At 32.7% G+C, this 15000-nt stretch overlaps 1 protein-coding gene across 27 annotated transcripts in view; it reads right to left on the bottom strand.

Moving 5' to 3' along the window:
* The window catches only part of Orp8 (Oxysterol-binding protein-related protein 8), a 420271-nt gene that overhangs the window by 35958 nt on the left and 369313 nt on the right, over window positions 1–15000 (bottom strand). For 18 of the 27 annotated variants that reach the window (XM_067111143.1, XM_067111122.1, XM_067111142.1 and 15 more), the window contains 3 exons: window positions 13287–13345; window positions 5328–5552; window positions 1595–1739 (listed from right to left, as the gene is read on the bottom strand). In XM_067111143.1, the coding sequence (XP_066967244.1) occupies window positions 1595–1739; window positions 5328–5552; window positions 13287–13345 (429 nt within the window). The remainder of the gene's footprint in view (window positions 1–1594; window positions 1740–5327; window positions 5553–13286; window positions 13346–15000) is intronic. The other 9 variants (XM_067111123.1, XM_067111127.1, XM_067111144.1 and 6 more) reach the window with 1 other exon arrangement.

Raw genomic sequence — 15000 nt, 5'->3', positions numbered from 1 at the left:
GTACAGTTGGCAAGGGGTAATGAAAACTCTGGGGACAAGTGAAAGACTACAAATATGGTACCTGCAGTTTGAGGATTATAGGATAAAAATGAATGAGGGAGAGAAATAAAATTGTAATATTAACTATATGGTCCCAGAATCCAGAATAGAAAAGAATATATTTAAGCCAAGGAGAACATTTTTTGGGAGAGCCTTGTGGCTGGGTTTGAAAAACATGGAGGGGTAGTTGAGTTAGGTGACTCAGAGGGCCGTACCTGAAACTAGGCATGACTTCGACAATACAAAATGAAATACTTCATTAAAATACCTTGTGGTTATAAGGGATTTCCTAGAACCCTTCCAACATAAATTATGCATATGAAACGTAATTGGTCAGTCTGATTTTTTTTTTTTTTACAATAAACTCCAACAACTGTCAAAACTGATTAATGGCATGATATCCTCAGCAATGACAGAAAACAACAGAGCAGCAGCTCAGTTAAAGTAACACAGTCTAGACCATAAAACTTCAAATTACTGTTACGCCATCATTATTCAAACAGTTTTATTGAAAGTTCTCATGCCAGAGGCCTAGACCTGTCTGACGGATGAAATAGAACTTTTTCCTTAATAACTGAAAGGATAAGATCTTTTAGGCATGACAGGGGAAAAATAATTTAGACATTTACAAACCAATAATTTTCACCAAAATTTATTTCTTTTAAGGTCCAAAGAGGAACCTGACCATATTTTCATTAATGTTAAGTAATCAGTACAGGAGTAAACTTTCAGTTTTCTGAATGGCATAAAAAGACCTAAGGGCCTAAGAATGGGTTTTGTTTGTAACATTTTTGTACAAGATGCCCTTTGTTCCTGGTTTAAATATTACTATGTAGCACATGCTAATGGGTCAAAATTCTCTTTAAACCCAATGACCCCTTGCAGTTCAGGGGTAGGAGACAAGGAAGAAATGGCATGTTCATATGAGTGTCCTGTGGTAATGTGTTTGGAAAGAGGCTTGCTTGTTGGAAATACATGGTTACCTAAAGAATATTCATTATTATACTGGGAAAGAGGAAATGGGGTAACGTGGAGAGATGCTATCTGAAAGGGATACAATCCTATGTCAATGGGATTAGTGTTTAAAATCTTTTGGATCTGGAAAACAGAAAGAGGTAGAGTGAATGAGTGTAGAGTGGAGGAGTTTTTGTCTGAAAATGCTTGTGGAGGAATGGTTGAGGACATAAGGAGGGCTTAATGAAGATGTGACTGAGTGGCTGACCAGGGTTTGTAAGGTATGTCTGGATGAGGGAAAGGTACAGATGGAATTGGTGAGATGAATGGTTATCCCTTTTTATAAAATAAAGGTAACAGAGAGTAACTTGACAAATTATAGGTGTATGGAAGCTTTATAACAGCCTCCTAAATATTGAATTAATTTAGGGTTACACTATTACTTAAATATTAATAGCTGCGCCCAATTCTTAAGACTGCTAATGAACAAAGGTACTTGTATTAAGGAAATGAATAATGCACAGCGCTATAAAAACACCAAAACGATTTGACCAACAAAAAAAATGGTAAAATATACCACTAAAAGGGTCCAATGACTTACCAATAGTTTCTCCTTCAGGTCCCTTAGTAGCCCAAATGGATTGCTCAAGTGGGTGAAAGAGTTTAAAGCAAAAACCATCTTTTTTTGAAGGTCTCTCTATCAACTCACAAGTATTCAGTAGTACTGTACCAACCCAGTGACTATTCTGAAAAATTTATGAAAAATATCATATAACTGCCTCTATAAAACCACCAACTATGCTATATACTGTACTATAATCATGATGGTCCAACTCCTTGATACCAGTTTTAGTAAATCAATCCATAATTTCAACAAAATGGCTAAAGTCATACATCACTGCTTTCATTACTTATGTGTACTTGATATATAATTTATATTGCAGGTTATGAATCCCCTACCATCTACTCAGTGAACATAATAGAAAACTGTGTATCATGCTCAAATAAGGTTCAGGTAAAGTACTTTTATACTGTGAAGAGGAGTTTCTTGAAACAGTTTTACAAAATACCGTATTTATAAAATATCACATGAAAAAAATATTTTCCCCCAAAAATGAAGGGTTACTTTATACATCATAGTGAAAAAAACATCCCATCGTACAGAAATCATGTATTAACTAAATTATTTATTTTGTAACAGTAACTAAAAAAATCTAAAGTTATTCCATTAATCCAACTTACATGGAAAGAAAACTTTTTCAGTGGTACTCTTGATAGTTTAGTTTCCTCTGGTAAGCATTTGAAAACTGAAAAAAGTTTCATAAACCAAAATCCAATAAATACATGCCTTAGATCCAAAATGACAGCAGAGGCATAACCCAGGAGGTTCTTTAAAATTCAACAGCTGACTATAGTCATATGCAAGTCATTCTCCACCTCAAAGGTTTAAGTAGTTGTCTAGATTATAGTTCACATTCCAGCATAGCTGAAGTTGTTAATTAGATATTCATACATCTGTTTTGTAATTTCTAGTTTGATATTTTACTGAATACTTCATATATATTTATTTTTACTGGAAGCTGGACAGAATCCAGAATGCCATAATCCTGAAAGCCAGAATCCCGACAGGCCAATATACCGACAAGCTCAAAATCCCGACAGAAAACATACATTTTGTTTTCTTAAATGATTTTGTTGCGTAAGCAAAATAATGATGGTATTAAGTATATAATTAAAATATTTGTTCGCACTTAAATGAAGGATCAGATGTAAATGTATAATTACAAGAGTTTAAGAGCACGTTATAATTTTCAAACCATATACGTTAACATCATCATCTGCCTCTTCTGGCAAATAAGATTTTAAAACTTTGAAAGCTTCCACAATTTCATTCAATGGAAGAAATGCCACGGCAAATAAATGTCACATTATATACTGAAGTTTTCATCATTGCTGTAGCGAACTGATAATCCAGTTGACTGAATTCTTTGCCCATAAGCACTGACCTAAATGGAAGAAACAAAGTTTGCTGTTGGCGTTAGGAAATTCGCTTTTAGAAGTTTGTATTGCAGCCAGTTCCAAATCTGATATTATAGACTGTGGAATGAGATCCATTTCATTTTCATTAGCGATGTCAAGTCATTAAAGTGTACATACACAACTGGAAAGACCCTAAGATTTCCATATCCCACAGGTGCATGAATTGTGTACAGCTGGTAAAATAATGTAGGAAGTTAGGAACTGTCTTAAAAGTACCATCCATGATCCAATATTGAGCTTCTGATAATCTCTTCAAAATTGTGGCTGCAGTGAATACCAAAAGTCGGTCATCCTCTGCTGTAGAATCTTTTGCCAAAAATAAATCACTATTTAATGTAAGTTTTAGTTCTGGAGGGATGCTGATTGTTTCTCCTAATGACCTCGGTTCTGATGGACGCACACAGTGCCTCATCCTCTTTATACATGGTCTTTCTTAATGCAATTTTGGAAAGCAGACATGGTACGATATTTTGAGGAGCAGAGACAGTACTTGATTGAACCATTTGACACGGTCGATCCCTTGTAGGTTTTGCTTGTATTTTCACCTCGTGTAGGATTTTGCAATACTTGCAGCACTTGCACAAGCATAGTGATTGTGTTCAACAAATTTTGTTAGTGAATGCATTCCATTTACAAGTTTAGTAACTGCTCTGCCTTTGCAGTTATCAGATTTGTAAATTCACAGCACCAGTAATAAGATCATTTCTGTTTTTATCCTTCACCATCAAATATCCATGTACAATGATTTTATCTTTTCCTTTTTGTGAAAAAATCGTTTCACAAGCTTCTTCCATTTCTATGGGAGGTTTAGAAATAAAATAAATTTCAAAATTATATACGAGGTTTAGACTAATGTATGTGTATATATATATATATATATATATATATATATATATATATATATATATATATATATATATATATATATATATATATATATATATATATATATATATATATATATATATATATATATATATGTCACTAAAAACATAAGGCGATAACAAGAAAATGACTTCTATGAATAGGTAGAACTGTAAATTTCAAACCTATAAGAAAAAGGTGGTGACTGTCTTACACAGCAGTGTACAGTCCTCAGTGATGTGGTATAATAAGTTGGGCAGTTACTAACTTACTGCTAACCAATTGATCACAGATGGGAATGTTCATCAAGATCAAAGAAATCTTTCGTCTTCTGGATTTCCAGTATTATCATGTCTATGAATATTGTGACAGTGTTGGAGGTCTACACAACTGATGGGTTTGATATACACAAATGATAATTCATAGCCTGATCTTTGAGAACAACCTCCCATGAAGACTTCTTGTCTTTGAAATATTTTACCTTTATCAAATGTCACTTAATGTTTCACATTTTTCTGACAACAATAAAGGAAACCTTGGCCCTGGACAGTACATTTCATTTACATGTTTGAAACTTGTTTAACACAAAACTGATCAAGAAAATTTGTTTAATAAAATTTTCCTTCTCTACAAGATCATCCTTCCAAGTATGAGCTGAATGCCTATTATTCACAGCACAGCATATGTAAAACATGACTTTTTACCATATGCAGGGGTTCTTATCTACTGCCTGAGGAACTGTTATGCAACTGCCATGAAACTTGATTTTAGAAGATTGTTAACAAATACTACACAGTATTTTGAGTAGAGTTCATTCTCATCAGTAATCACATTTGATTACCTACTTGAGAAAACATACAATCTGGTAGCCTTATTGTTACTTTTAGGGGTGCGTTTGATTCAGACATAAATCAGCACAGGAGGTCTATAATAGAGTTCTGACAATCTTCTAACAGTCTCCAGAAGATATGGACACATACTACCAATATTTCAGGTAACTAATTAAAGTTCAGAGAGATGATTCTCCTAGACTTAATACCAATGTCACTGAATATATTGGCGGTTTTTAACAGTGTCCATAGTGAGGGACCTCTAATTTAATCAGTGTATCTCACTATCACAAGTGAAAAACCTTGGTGGATAAATTTTGTGACATTTAGAAATTAATATAAGATGGGTGCAAGACACACTAAAATTCTAGCTTATTCCATCTACAAAAAACTATCAGAATTTAGACATATGCTAAAGCTATTACTATAGTATTACTATAATAAACAGACAATGGCTCACAATCAAACAAAAACCTTTAAAAAACAAGATTTTACGAATCTGATGAAATTATCCCAATTTTACAGTAAAATAGATTGAACTAACGACAGTAAATATATTTTTCTCCTGGTGAAAATCAGGTAAAATAAAACTCAGAATACCTTGACTTTGGCACTCTTGTAAAGAAGCAACATTCCTGGTTTCAAGACACACCATAGTTTAGTCCACCCTTTTAACGTTCCTCGCACTTTAAGCCAATCAGCCAGTACTACAACAGCTGGATCCTTGAGGGTACTGAGGAGTTCTCGTGCCACACGCTTTTTCTCTTTCCTGTACTTTTTCCTTTGGTCCTTGTACGACTCCTTTCGGGAAAGGGAAGAAGAGCCCTGAGGAAGAGACAATATTATGAGGGAGATGGAAAATCAGATTTAGAACCCTGTGTACATATCTTTTCATATACAGTGCTGTACCAAACAAATATATCCACTCAACAGTGGGTACACACATTACACAGTATAGTATTCATTCAAGAAAGAATGCATGCAATTATAAAAACTAATGAAACTTTTCCTTCAAAGTATGAAACAAAAAAAAAAAGCAAGCTATTCATAAATTTCCTACTATGTACTGTATTTATCACCGGTTATTTTTCATTTTAACATTTAACAATTTACTACTGTTTTACTAGTTTTACTTAGCAACAATAGATATCTATCATGAATCCAATAAATCTCTTTACTTCTAATTTCTCTTTACAACGAATCCAAACTCAACACTAAATTATCATGATTAACGTCATTACACACCTTAAATTTTATATTCAGCATAGGACATATCACCTGAACATCAAACACAAAGCCACAGTCTCAATCCAAGAATTGTATGATGCATGCTTATTACCCTCAAGGTGATTACACATCATAGAAGAGAACTAGACATTTTATTCCTATTTTTTCTGCTACAGTAAAGATGACTTTCATTTGACGTTACAAATAACAGTTGTACTGGACATGCATTTTACCATCATAGCCTAGCAAGAATAATATAATATACATACATTATAACATGCCTCTGAGAAACCAACACCATTAAAACTCATCAAACGCATGAAATACAAGGGGAATTAAAGTAAATATGCAACAACCTTACAAATACTTGTCAGATACCTTCCTTAATAAAACCAGAGCAACATCTAAGATCGCTTGGCTATTGGCTATACAAAGTAAAACCTCAACTTATTTTACAGATTTTTTTTTGGTATGTGCTGGTGATGATTTCATCTTCAACTTCATGTTACATGGTACAGGAAAGCCCATTACTCAAATGTTTTTCAATATACTGTAAAGTAACACTAATTTCTCTGAATTCTTCCATGAAATTACAGTATTTACAACAATGGTAGGACTGAACACTAGATGTCTAACGAAGATCTTAAATCATTAAAACAATTTCACTGTTTTCTTATAAACCCTTTCCACTAAGCTTTTACTGCTGATACAGCTTACTCTAAATAAGCAGCTGAATATAGTACATTTATTGACACAGTATCTGAAATCTAAAACATCTAATACTCTCATCTGACTAAGAGTTACTGGAAATTAAAATTTAATTAAAACTTATAGGTTTCTTCATAAGTTTAAATACACAGAAATGATGAACTTTCATATAACTGTACACTATGCTAATGTTACCACGTAACCTTACAATCATATCCACATACATCACAAAATATCTAGAAAGCATTAACATTCCACCTCAAGTCATTCCCAAAAATGTAAACAGGCTATGTTACCTCCTAAATCTGTTGTTTACAATGAGCTATGGAACCACTGAGCTAAAACCAAAAACAAAAAACTGTCCGCAAACATCTGCAAATCTACATTTTTACTAACTGGTACGTCTTAGTCAGCCTATACAATTCAGCAAAGGCTACTTGCCTTTTTAAATTCTTTAGTTTCAAAACTAATGTACTAATGTAAAAACATGATTAAAGTTAAAAATACACTACATGAAAATACATCAAATATACTGTACTGTACAGCTAATGAAAATAGTTTTTACACTTGGACGAGATCATTACATGCATACACGTATTCCTTCAGAAAATTAAGGGCACATCAAGATTAAAACTACCACTTCTGCTCTACATAACCAATTTGGTTTTACACTAACTATATATAATTATGATGTACCAATTAAGTAGCATAATTCATCTCACTATACAGAGGAGCCAAAAAATGTTAACATGGTCAGTTGCTCAAGTGAGTTGTTGAAAGTCAATCTCAATAGTAGCAACATACTGTAGTAAATATGAGATTACATACACATGCAAAACATCAATTCTGTGTAAGCAAAATGATCCAGCTGCACCAGAATTAAGAGCAAAGTCATTGAAACACTGGAAAAATACATGCCAAGTAAAGCTATGAATTGTACTGAAAAGCAGACTATTTCTCATGTTGATCATTGGATTCAATACTATACCTTAGAAGCTGAGCCTCAGTTGACAACAGAAAAGAGTTGAGGAGGAACATGGGGATGTGTGTGTATTGGGAAGCGGTGCCAACCACAAAAAATATAATAAAAGAGCATAAGAGGGGCAATAATATTACTGTATTGTGAAAATCACTGAGATCTGCAAATTATACAAGGTTACAGTACCACCACCATATGCAGTAATAACAGTGATTCCTGAACTAAAGTAACATGTACAAAGGGATATGGACTTGCTGAAAATAATTCAGCGAAACAGAAAAGCAAAACTCTTAATCATGTACGCTGGTACATCCTATCCAAAGGACAAAATATGATAAGTGAAAAGCTGAGCATCAGTGACACTGTCCTTCATGGCCTGAGCATTCCAATCAATTCAAGTGCTGTGTGCAATAAGATTCCTTATAAACAAAATGGATGAAATTATAGAGAAAATGGATAGAACTTAAGTTACAAATAACAGAGGAGCATATCAATCACTATTTGGGGATGGTGGGCGGTTGACCTCATCTACAATTCTTAATTTTTTTACTAAAAAAATCTTTATTTTCAGTATTCATAAAGGTACTCAGTGGAGAATAATATATCAACAAGATTATTTTACTATCCTTTCACAAGAATATCTTATACTGGCAACTAATGCTTTACCTATATTTCAATTAGTATTACCCCACACCAAAATTCAAGACTAACTTAACAGTTTCAGAAGGCTCAGTAGCAGAAGTGTAGCGCCTTGTTACAAATTAAATGGCAACTTGCCTCTTTGAGTGAAAATGTGCAATACTGTAATTTAATTTCTTAATACCAATAAAAACAATACAGTAAAAACAAAAGGCAGAAAAACATTGGCTCTCTCCTCTACATGAAAGAAACCCATTACGTGACAAAGTGAAGTATCATATAAACCCTAAATCCTTGGTCAACAACCCTATTCTTCCACAAGTGACCACCTCCAATGGTGAATAAAACTGTTACGGCTTTCATCTCAAACTTTCACTTGCAGTTCCTATACCTGGTTTCTAATAACATACACACCAAGTTGTTATACATACACCTTCCTTACTCCCAGATGCACAGAGACTTGTTAGAATAACCTTTTCCATCTGCAATGGTTTATTACCTCTAAGATGTGGACCTCTTGGGGGGACACCCAAAATCAACTACAGCAGTTGTTTTCCTCCTGCCATGCAAACAAATCTCAGCAGTCAAAGTAACTGCCAGTGAAACCAAGTTAACTACTTGTGACTTTAAATTGCTTGAATTTTCCTGTCCTCAGAAAGCCTGAATTAAGCACTATAAAGCAAAACCTAAATACTGCAATAAATTATGCTACACACTTCACCTAGAGACCAATCACATATCTTTCAACAAGTACAATTCTTGCAGATTTCTTTCAAAAGCTTCCTCATTACATTTATTACAAGTTAAGTGTCCATTTTTAAGTCCAAAATTTCTCGCTACCAACTATTGCACATGAACAAGAAATTTTACATGGCAGTACCTTTCATTTACAAATCCAACTGTGCATAACCAAGGTTCAGAGGAACCAGCCAGAAAAATAGTATGTAACTCTAAACCTAAAGAAATTATAATTTCTTGTTCCCCACATATACTGGGTTATTGTCATTGATCCACCTCAAGGCAAAAAATATATAAATCATGTGGCAAAGGGTTGTAATGTCTGATAATATGACAACCATTATTACAAGAAGGTTATGGAGATTATAACTGAAAACCTTGTTGGATAGATCCAAAAGTACCTAACTTTTTATTTCTAAACTGAATATGGGTACGATTCATCATAGATGACAAAGTTAACTCTTTGCAGTGTCAACATCTTTGTGAAATGACATATTTGCTGCTTCTAGGTTCATGACACAGAGTGCCATGGGAATTATCAACAGAGTCAAGTGACTTCAGTGGTAGGCTTTTAGAGCCACTACTAATTTATTTCCTCTCAAGTAAATGACAAAGGTGATGTACAATAAAGCAAAAGTACAATTTACAGCACTGATAGATCAGTCTCCCAAACTAGCAGATATCTTGACATACCCAGGATTGGACTTCAGCTGATCTAGTATCCTCACAATTATTGTTTAGAAAATAAAAGCTACTCAAGTTAGTTCCACTATAAAGTATGTCTGAATTGTTAATCGTTAGCACATCCTATTTAACACTCTTTGGATTCGAGGGCAGGAACTTTTGTTGTTAAATATAAACTGCACCTGAAAATATCAAAGTTGCCAGCATCACCCATCTGCATGAATAATTTACCACATTAATAGCACAGTGCCAATACATACATAAAAGGGCCTTGAATGATTAAATCCTTGTAATAAGGACCAAATACTGTATGAAATTATGAAAAAATTAGTAATGCTCATCCTAAAACTGTTTATAGTTAGCATGGAAAAATTTATATTTAATAAAAGACAAGGCAACAAAACTTTTCTTTCCAGTATTATATATATACAAAAAATACCATTCCTACTGCCAGCGGATGGTCACTCGGGAAGAGTAGATGGATACAACTAATGAATTGAAGTTTTGAGTCTTGAAATTACAAAATTTATTTAAAAACACTGATTCCATCAGGAAGAGGCAAGAGAAATGCTATGAAATATTTATATAAGGTTAGGAGTAGCTTGATACTGCCATATGATTTAAAAATACTGTGTCACCTTCAGAGACATGTTGTCAAAAACATATGCAAGGAAAACTGAGCCTCCATAGTTTTACAAGAAATACCTTGGTGGCCAAACATTATAAAAAATCTTTTTGAGATATCACAGAAAATATATACCAAAATGGAACCTAAAACCTTGAAAACGTATTTTGGCACACTTTGTACGCAAGATCTGAGGGAACATTTGCCTCTAAAATAAAACAGCCTTAGCCAGCTTTGTTGGACCCTTTGCTATGCAGATTTCTCATCTGAAATTAAATACTTTCCAACAGGAAGTTAACTGACAACATGTACAACTGAATCACCATCACCCACATTTTAATCATTCTATTCAATTTCATAACCTGATTTAGTTGCCAGCTTCCATGACCATATAAAAAAATATATATGTATATACACACAGTACATATATAATATATATATATATATATATATATATATATATATATATATATATATATATATATATATATATATATATATATATATATATATATAAATAAATTATTTTATGTGAAGGTGAATCACTAATCTGGGACTGCAGCTAATGGATAAGAGAGAGTATTCAAAGTACTGCTAAGCAATGAATGTGGTTTAAAAACTTGAGAATTACATAACCTGTCTACAGTAAGTTCCAAGATCTCTTTCAAATGGTATATGACCTCCAAGCTAGACATATTTTAAACATGCATCTTAAAAAAGGAATAAAACAGAAGTGAAAACAAAACTTAGGAATTATAAATACTAGCATTCATATATGAAAAAAGGTAATGCTAGAAAAATAAAAGATGTATCAGCTAATAAGAACTTGACCTTCCTAATATCTACCAAGATTCACCTGTATTACTGGATAAATAATAAAGTGTTTATGAAATATTATAACTACAATAAGAGTACCATACTTATACAAAAACAGTTACAAGGGTTTTACTGCAAAATACTTGATGCATCTAATCAGATACAAATGACAGAATTTGTTTAATAGATTATAATGATAAGAGTTATGGATTTACAGGGTAGCCACTTAAAATTACAAGTTTATATATATACTTAAGAGAATTAAGGAGACATCATTAACTTTGGCAAAAGTTAATTTTCAAGGTAACCTTGAGGAAAATAGGATCCTGCATACTACCAAGGCTTATTTGGATTAGAAGACACGCTGACATAACCTTATCAGGTGAATTATATAGCTATAGGAGTTTTGAGAATAAAATTATGCATACGCATGGAATGGATATAGAATTTAGGCATATGCAATAATGTTAGTAATGTTATAACATGCTTTGAAACAAGTGCAATATATATATATATATATATATATATATATATATATATATATATATATATATATATATATATATATATATATATATATATATATATATATATATATATATATATATATATATATATATATATATTTATATACAGTGAAACCCCTGTATTTGAGGGGTGCGCATCATAACACCCCCGCGAATAGCTAAAATCCGCGAATACTTAAAACCCCTCTAAAAACACTTGGAACTACCCATTTTGATAGTTTAAACACAAGAAGAACCCTGTAAAAATGCTTATACCTGAGTATTTTAATAGTTTTATCACAAAAAGTGCATTTATTCATGAAAATTATATGAAAATACAGTAATTAGTAAATATTTCTCAGTGAAAAATACCGCAAATGGGCGAATTTTCCGCAAATAATGGGTAGATATGTTCCACAGAGAAACCCACGAATGCATGAGTCTGCGAATCATGAGAACGTGAATACGGGGGTTTACTGTATATATATATTTAGAATTACTTCTTGCAAACTAAGAGTAGTTCAGCAGTTGTAGCAGGGCCATAGAACTTGCAGTGAACAAATGTATGTTGTTAGCAACCATAAATTTGTGGCAAGTCGCTCTATAAAAGAATTCCGAGAGCTACTGCTAGTACCTGCTGATGTGCTTAAGTAGGCAGCCTATTGGCAGACCATGAGCTATCATAAAACGACGAAAATATAAAACAAAAGACGTGATGAAACGATGCATTGTTTAAAACAAAATATTTAACATGAAATTCATGACTATACGTAGATTTGCTAAGGTTTCATGTGCCACAGGTAAAAGCGATTGTAATTCAATGTTTAAAATTAACGCAGAAAAATACACACACGATGCAATGAATGCAATTTTAAAAAAATATAAGATAGTAGTCCTCTTTATTATGGAAAAATTCAGCACTGTCTCATCTCTGACCATCTAGAAGATATTTATATGAATAAGTGATGGTTCTTCCAGATGGAGGTTACATAGCATTTCCAAAGATGACAGACATCGGAAGGCCGAGAAAGTTTTATGTTAGACAAATCTTAAGTTTAACTTCCAAAGTTTTATGTTTCTTTACTGTGTATTAGTTCTTTTTCAAGGTACAATCAAGGACACTAAGAAAGATGAAATGGCAGTCAATCACTATGGCAATAACTATAATCGAAAAGTATCAAGACGGAAAAGACTATAAAGTGTAAATGAAACAGTTTCGTTTCTCGGCAGTATTCCAAGATATTAGCTACGAATCATATGAGTCAAATTAACAAAATGGTTATTTATTAATAATAATAATAACAATAATAATAATAATAATAATAATAATAATGTGCATAATAAAAATCCACAATTATATAGTAAACTATATTAGTATGTAAAATAAACAAGCATAGACTTTCGAACACTTGAACGGTGTTCCTCATAAGTGTTAACGTTGTTATACTAATTGTTTTTCGAGAGTGTGAGTTTCTTAGCATTAATAATAATAATAATAATAATAATAATAATAATAATAATAAATAATTTTGTTTTCCAAGTAAATCTGTGATGAAAAAGCTTCCCAGATATAACGAATGAGAACGGTGAGAACACCAAAAGCCAAAAATAAAATTAGCATTAAACACGTCACTTACCCCTTGATGTGTGCCATCTGGCATGCGCAAAGTGGACGAATCTGTGACACCATCATAACCTAGAGGAAAAAAAAGAGAAACTCATTACTGTATAGCATACATTTATATGAAATGATATTTAGGAATGCCAAATGAAAAAAAAATTGACTTATGTTGCCCAGAAATTCACAGTCTTTAAAAGGTGTCGATAAACAAAGATAATATTACGTAAGCAGAGAAAATACGAGTAAATAGAGAAGGTAAAACACGAGAGATATGAGGATGTACATACCACATCTGTATATATTCATTTGCTAAGTGTATCTGACTAGGTACAAAAAATCAAGACATCATTAACACGTGATCGAAGGATAAAAATCTACAAGCTTGTCACAAGAACCACCATCGACATGTATAAGCAATCGCTGTCGCTGAAACCTTGAGTGATTATATATTTAAAAATGCTATTAGTCTCTTAAAATGGCCCCCCCAAAATAATTCAAAACTAATACCGAACAGAACCTACCGGCTATACTACAGTCATTCGGATACAAAACTTCACAACACTTGGGTGAAAAGGCACTTCTATTTTCCCCTCTGTGTTGCCTGCTGTGCACAGAATTATATTATACTATAATAAGTACAACCAGATCTTGTAAAAGAACTATAATCTAATCATAAATACAACCAGATCTTGTCAAGAGTAAGATGCTGCACTTTGCAAAATTCTCATTCTCCTTCCTAATAAATATTCTCAAACAACGTATTGTGGAAGTAAAATACAATGTGTAATAGTAACTCTTCTGTCAACCTATATCTGCTCCCTTCTCTTCCCTTGTCATAGTTTTTTTTTTTTTTTTTTTTACTAATATTGGAATTACATTCACAACTGCACGCTTCAGAACTCATGCACTATATTCCATAGCCGTTTTAACAAAAGATTGCAAAAAGCCAATGCACACAATAACAAAACCTCAATAGTAAGACTATTTTCTGCATACAATATAGAACAAATCTACAAGCTCAAATTACTATATACAGCTTTCCAATGACTGCTCCCTTTCATTAAATGAACCTTACGTTACGTACATAGCCAAGACCAATGTTCAGATGGTACAGCAAACATCGCTTAAAACATCACTACATACTTCGTTTGGGAACACGTACAGTATTTAAATGTGTGTTCCCATAAGTGGCGTAGCTGGCATTCCATCAAGGGGGCTAGGTGGGGCCAAGATATTTGTTTGGTGGAGGGGGCTAGGTGGGGCCAAGATATTTGTTTGGTGGAGGGGGCCAAAGAAAATTAAACAAAACTAATGTGCCAATTCTGTAATTAGTAAAATACACTATACTATTCTCGAACGTATATATCCATGTGATTGAAGAGAAATAACATTATTAGTAATTAGTAAACCAGTATTTGAAATTATAGAGCTCAATTTTCAATTAATTTTCAACTCTTGCTATATGCAAATGTATCAAATACTAATGTAATGTAAATTTCCTCACAACCTTATATTCAACACTAGCCTAATTTCTATTATCAAGTTTTAAATTTCAACTATAGTATAATAAACTTGTCATGTAAATATATAAAAATAGTGCATATCATTAATAACACAAAAGACTTTAAATTTCAACTATAGTATAATAAACTTGTCATGTAAATATATAAGAATAGTGCATATCATTAATAACACAAAAGACTTATGACCCTCCAAAATCTCTTAAAAAT

This window comes from Macrobrachium rosenbergii, chromosome 11 (assembly GCF_040412425.1).
Source record: "Macrobrachium rosenbergii isolate ZJJX-2024 chromosome 11, ASM4041242v1, whole genome shotgun sequence".
Classification (NCBI taxonomy): Eukaryota; Metazoa; Arthropoda; class Malacostraca; order Decapoda; family Palaemonidae; genus Macrobrachium; species Macrobrachium rosenbergii.
Note: the sequence above shows the minus strand (reverse complement) of the source record. Positions and strands in the feature narration are given on the sequence as shown.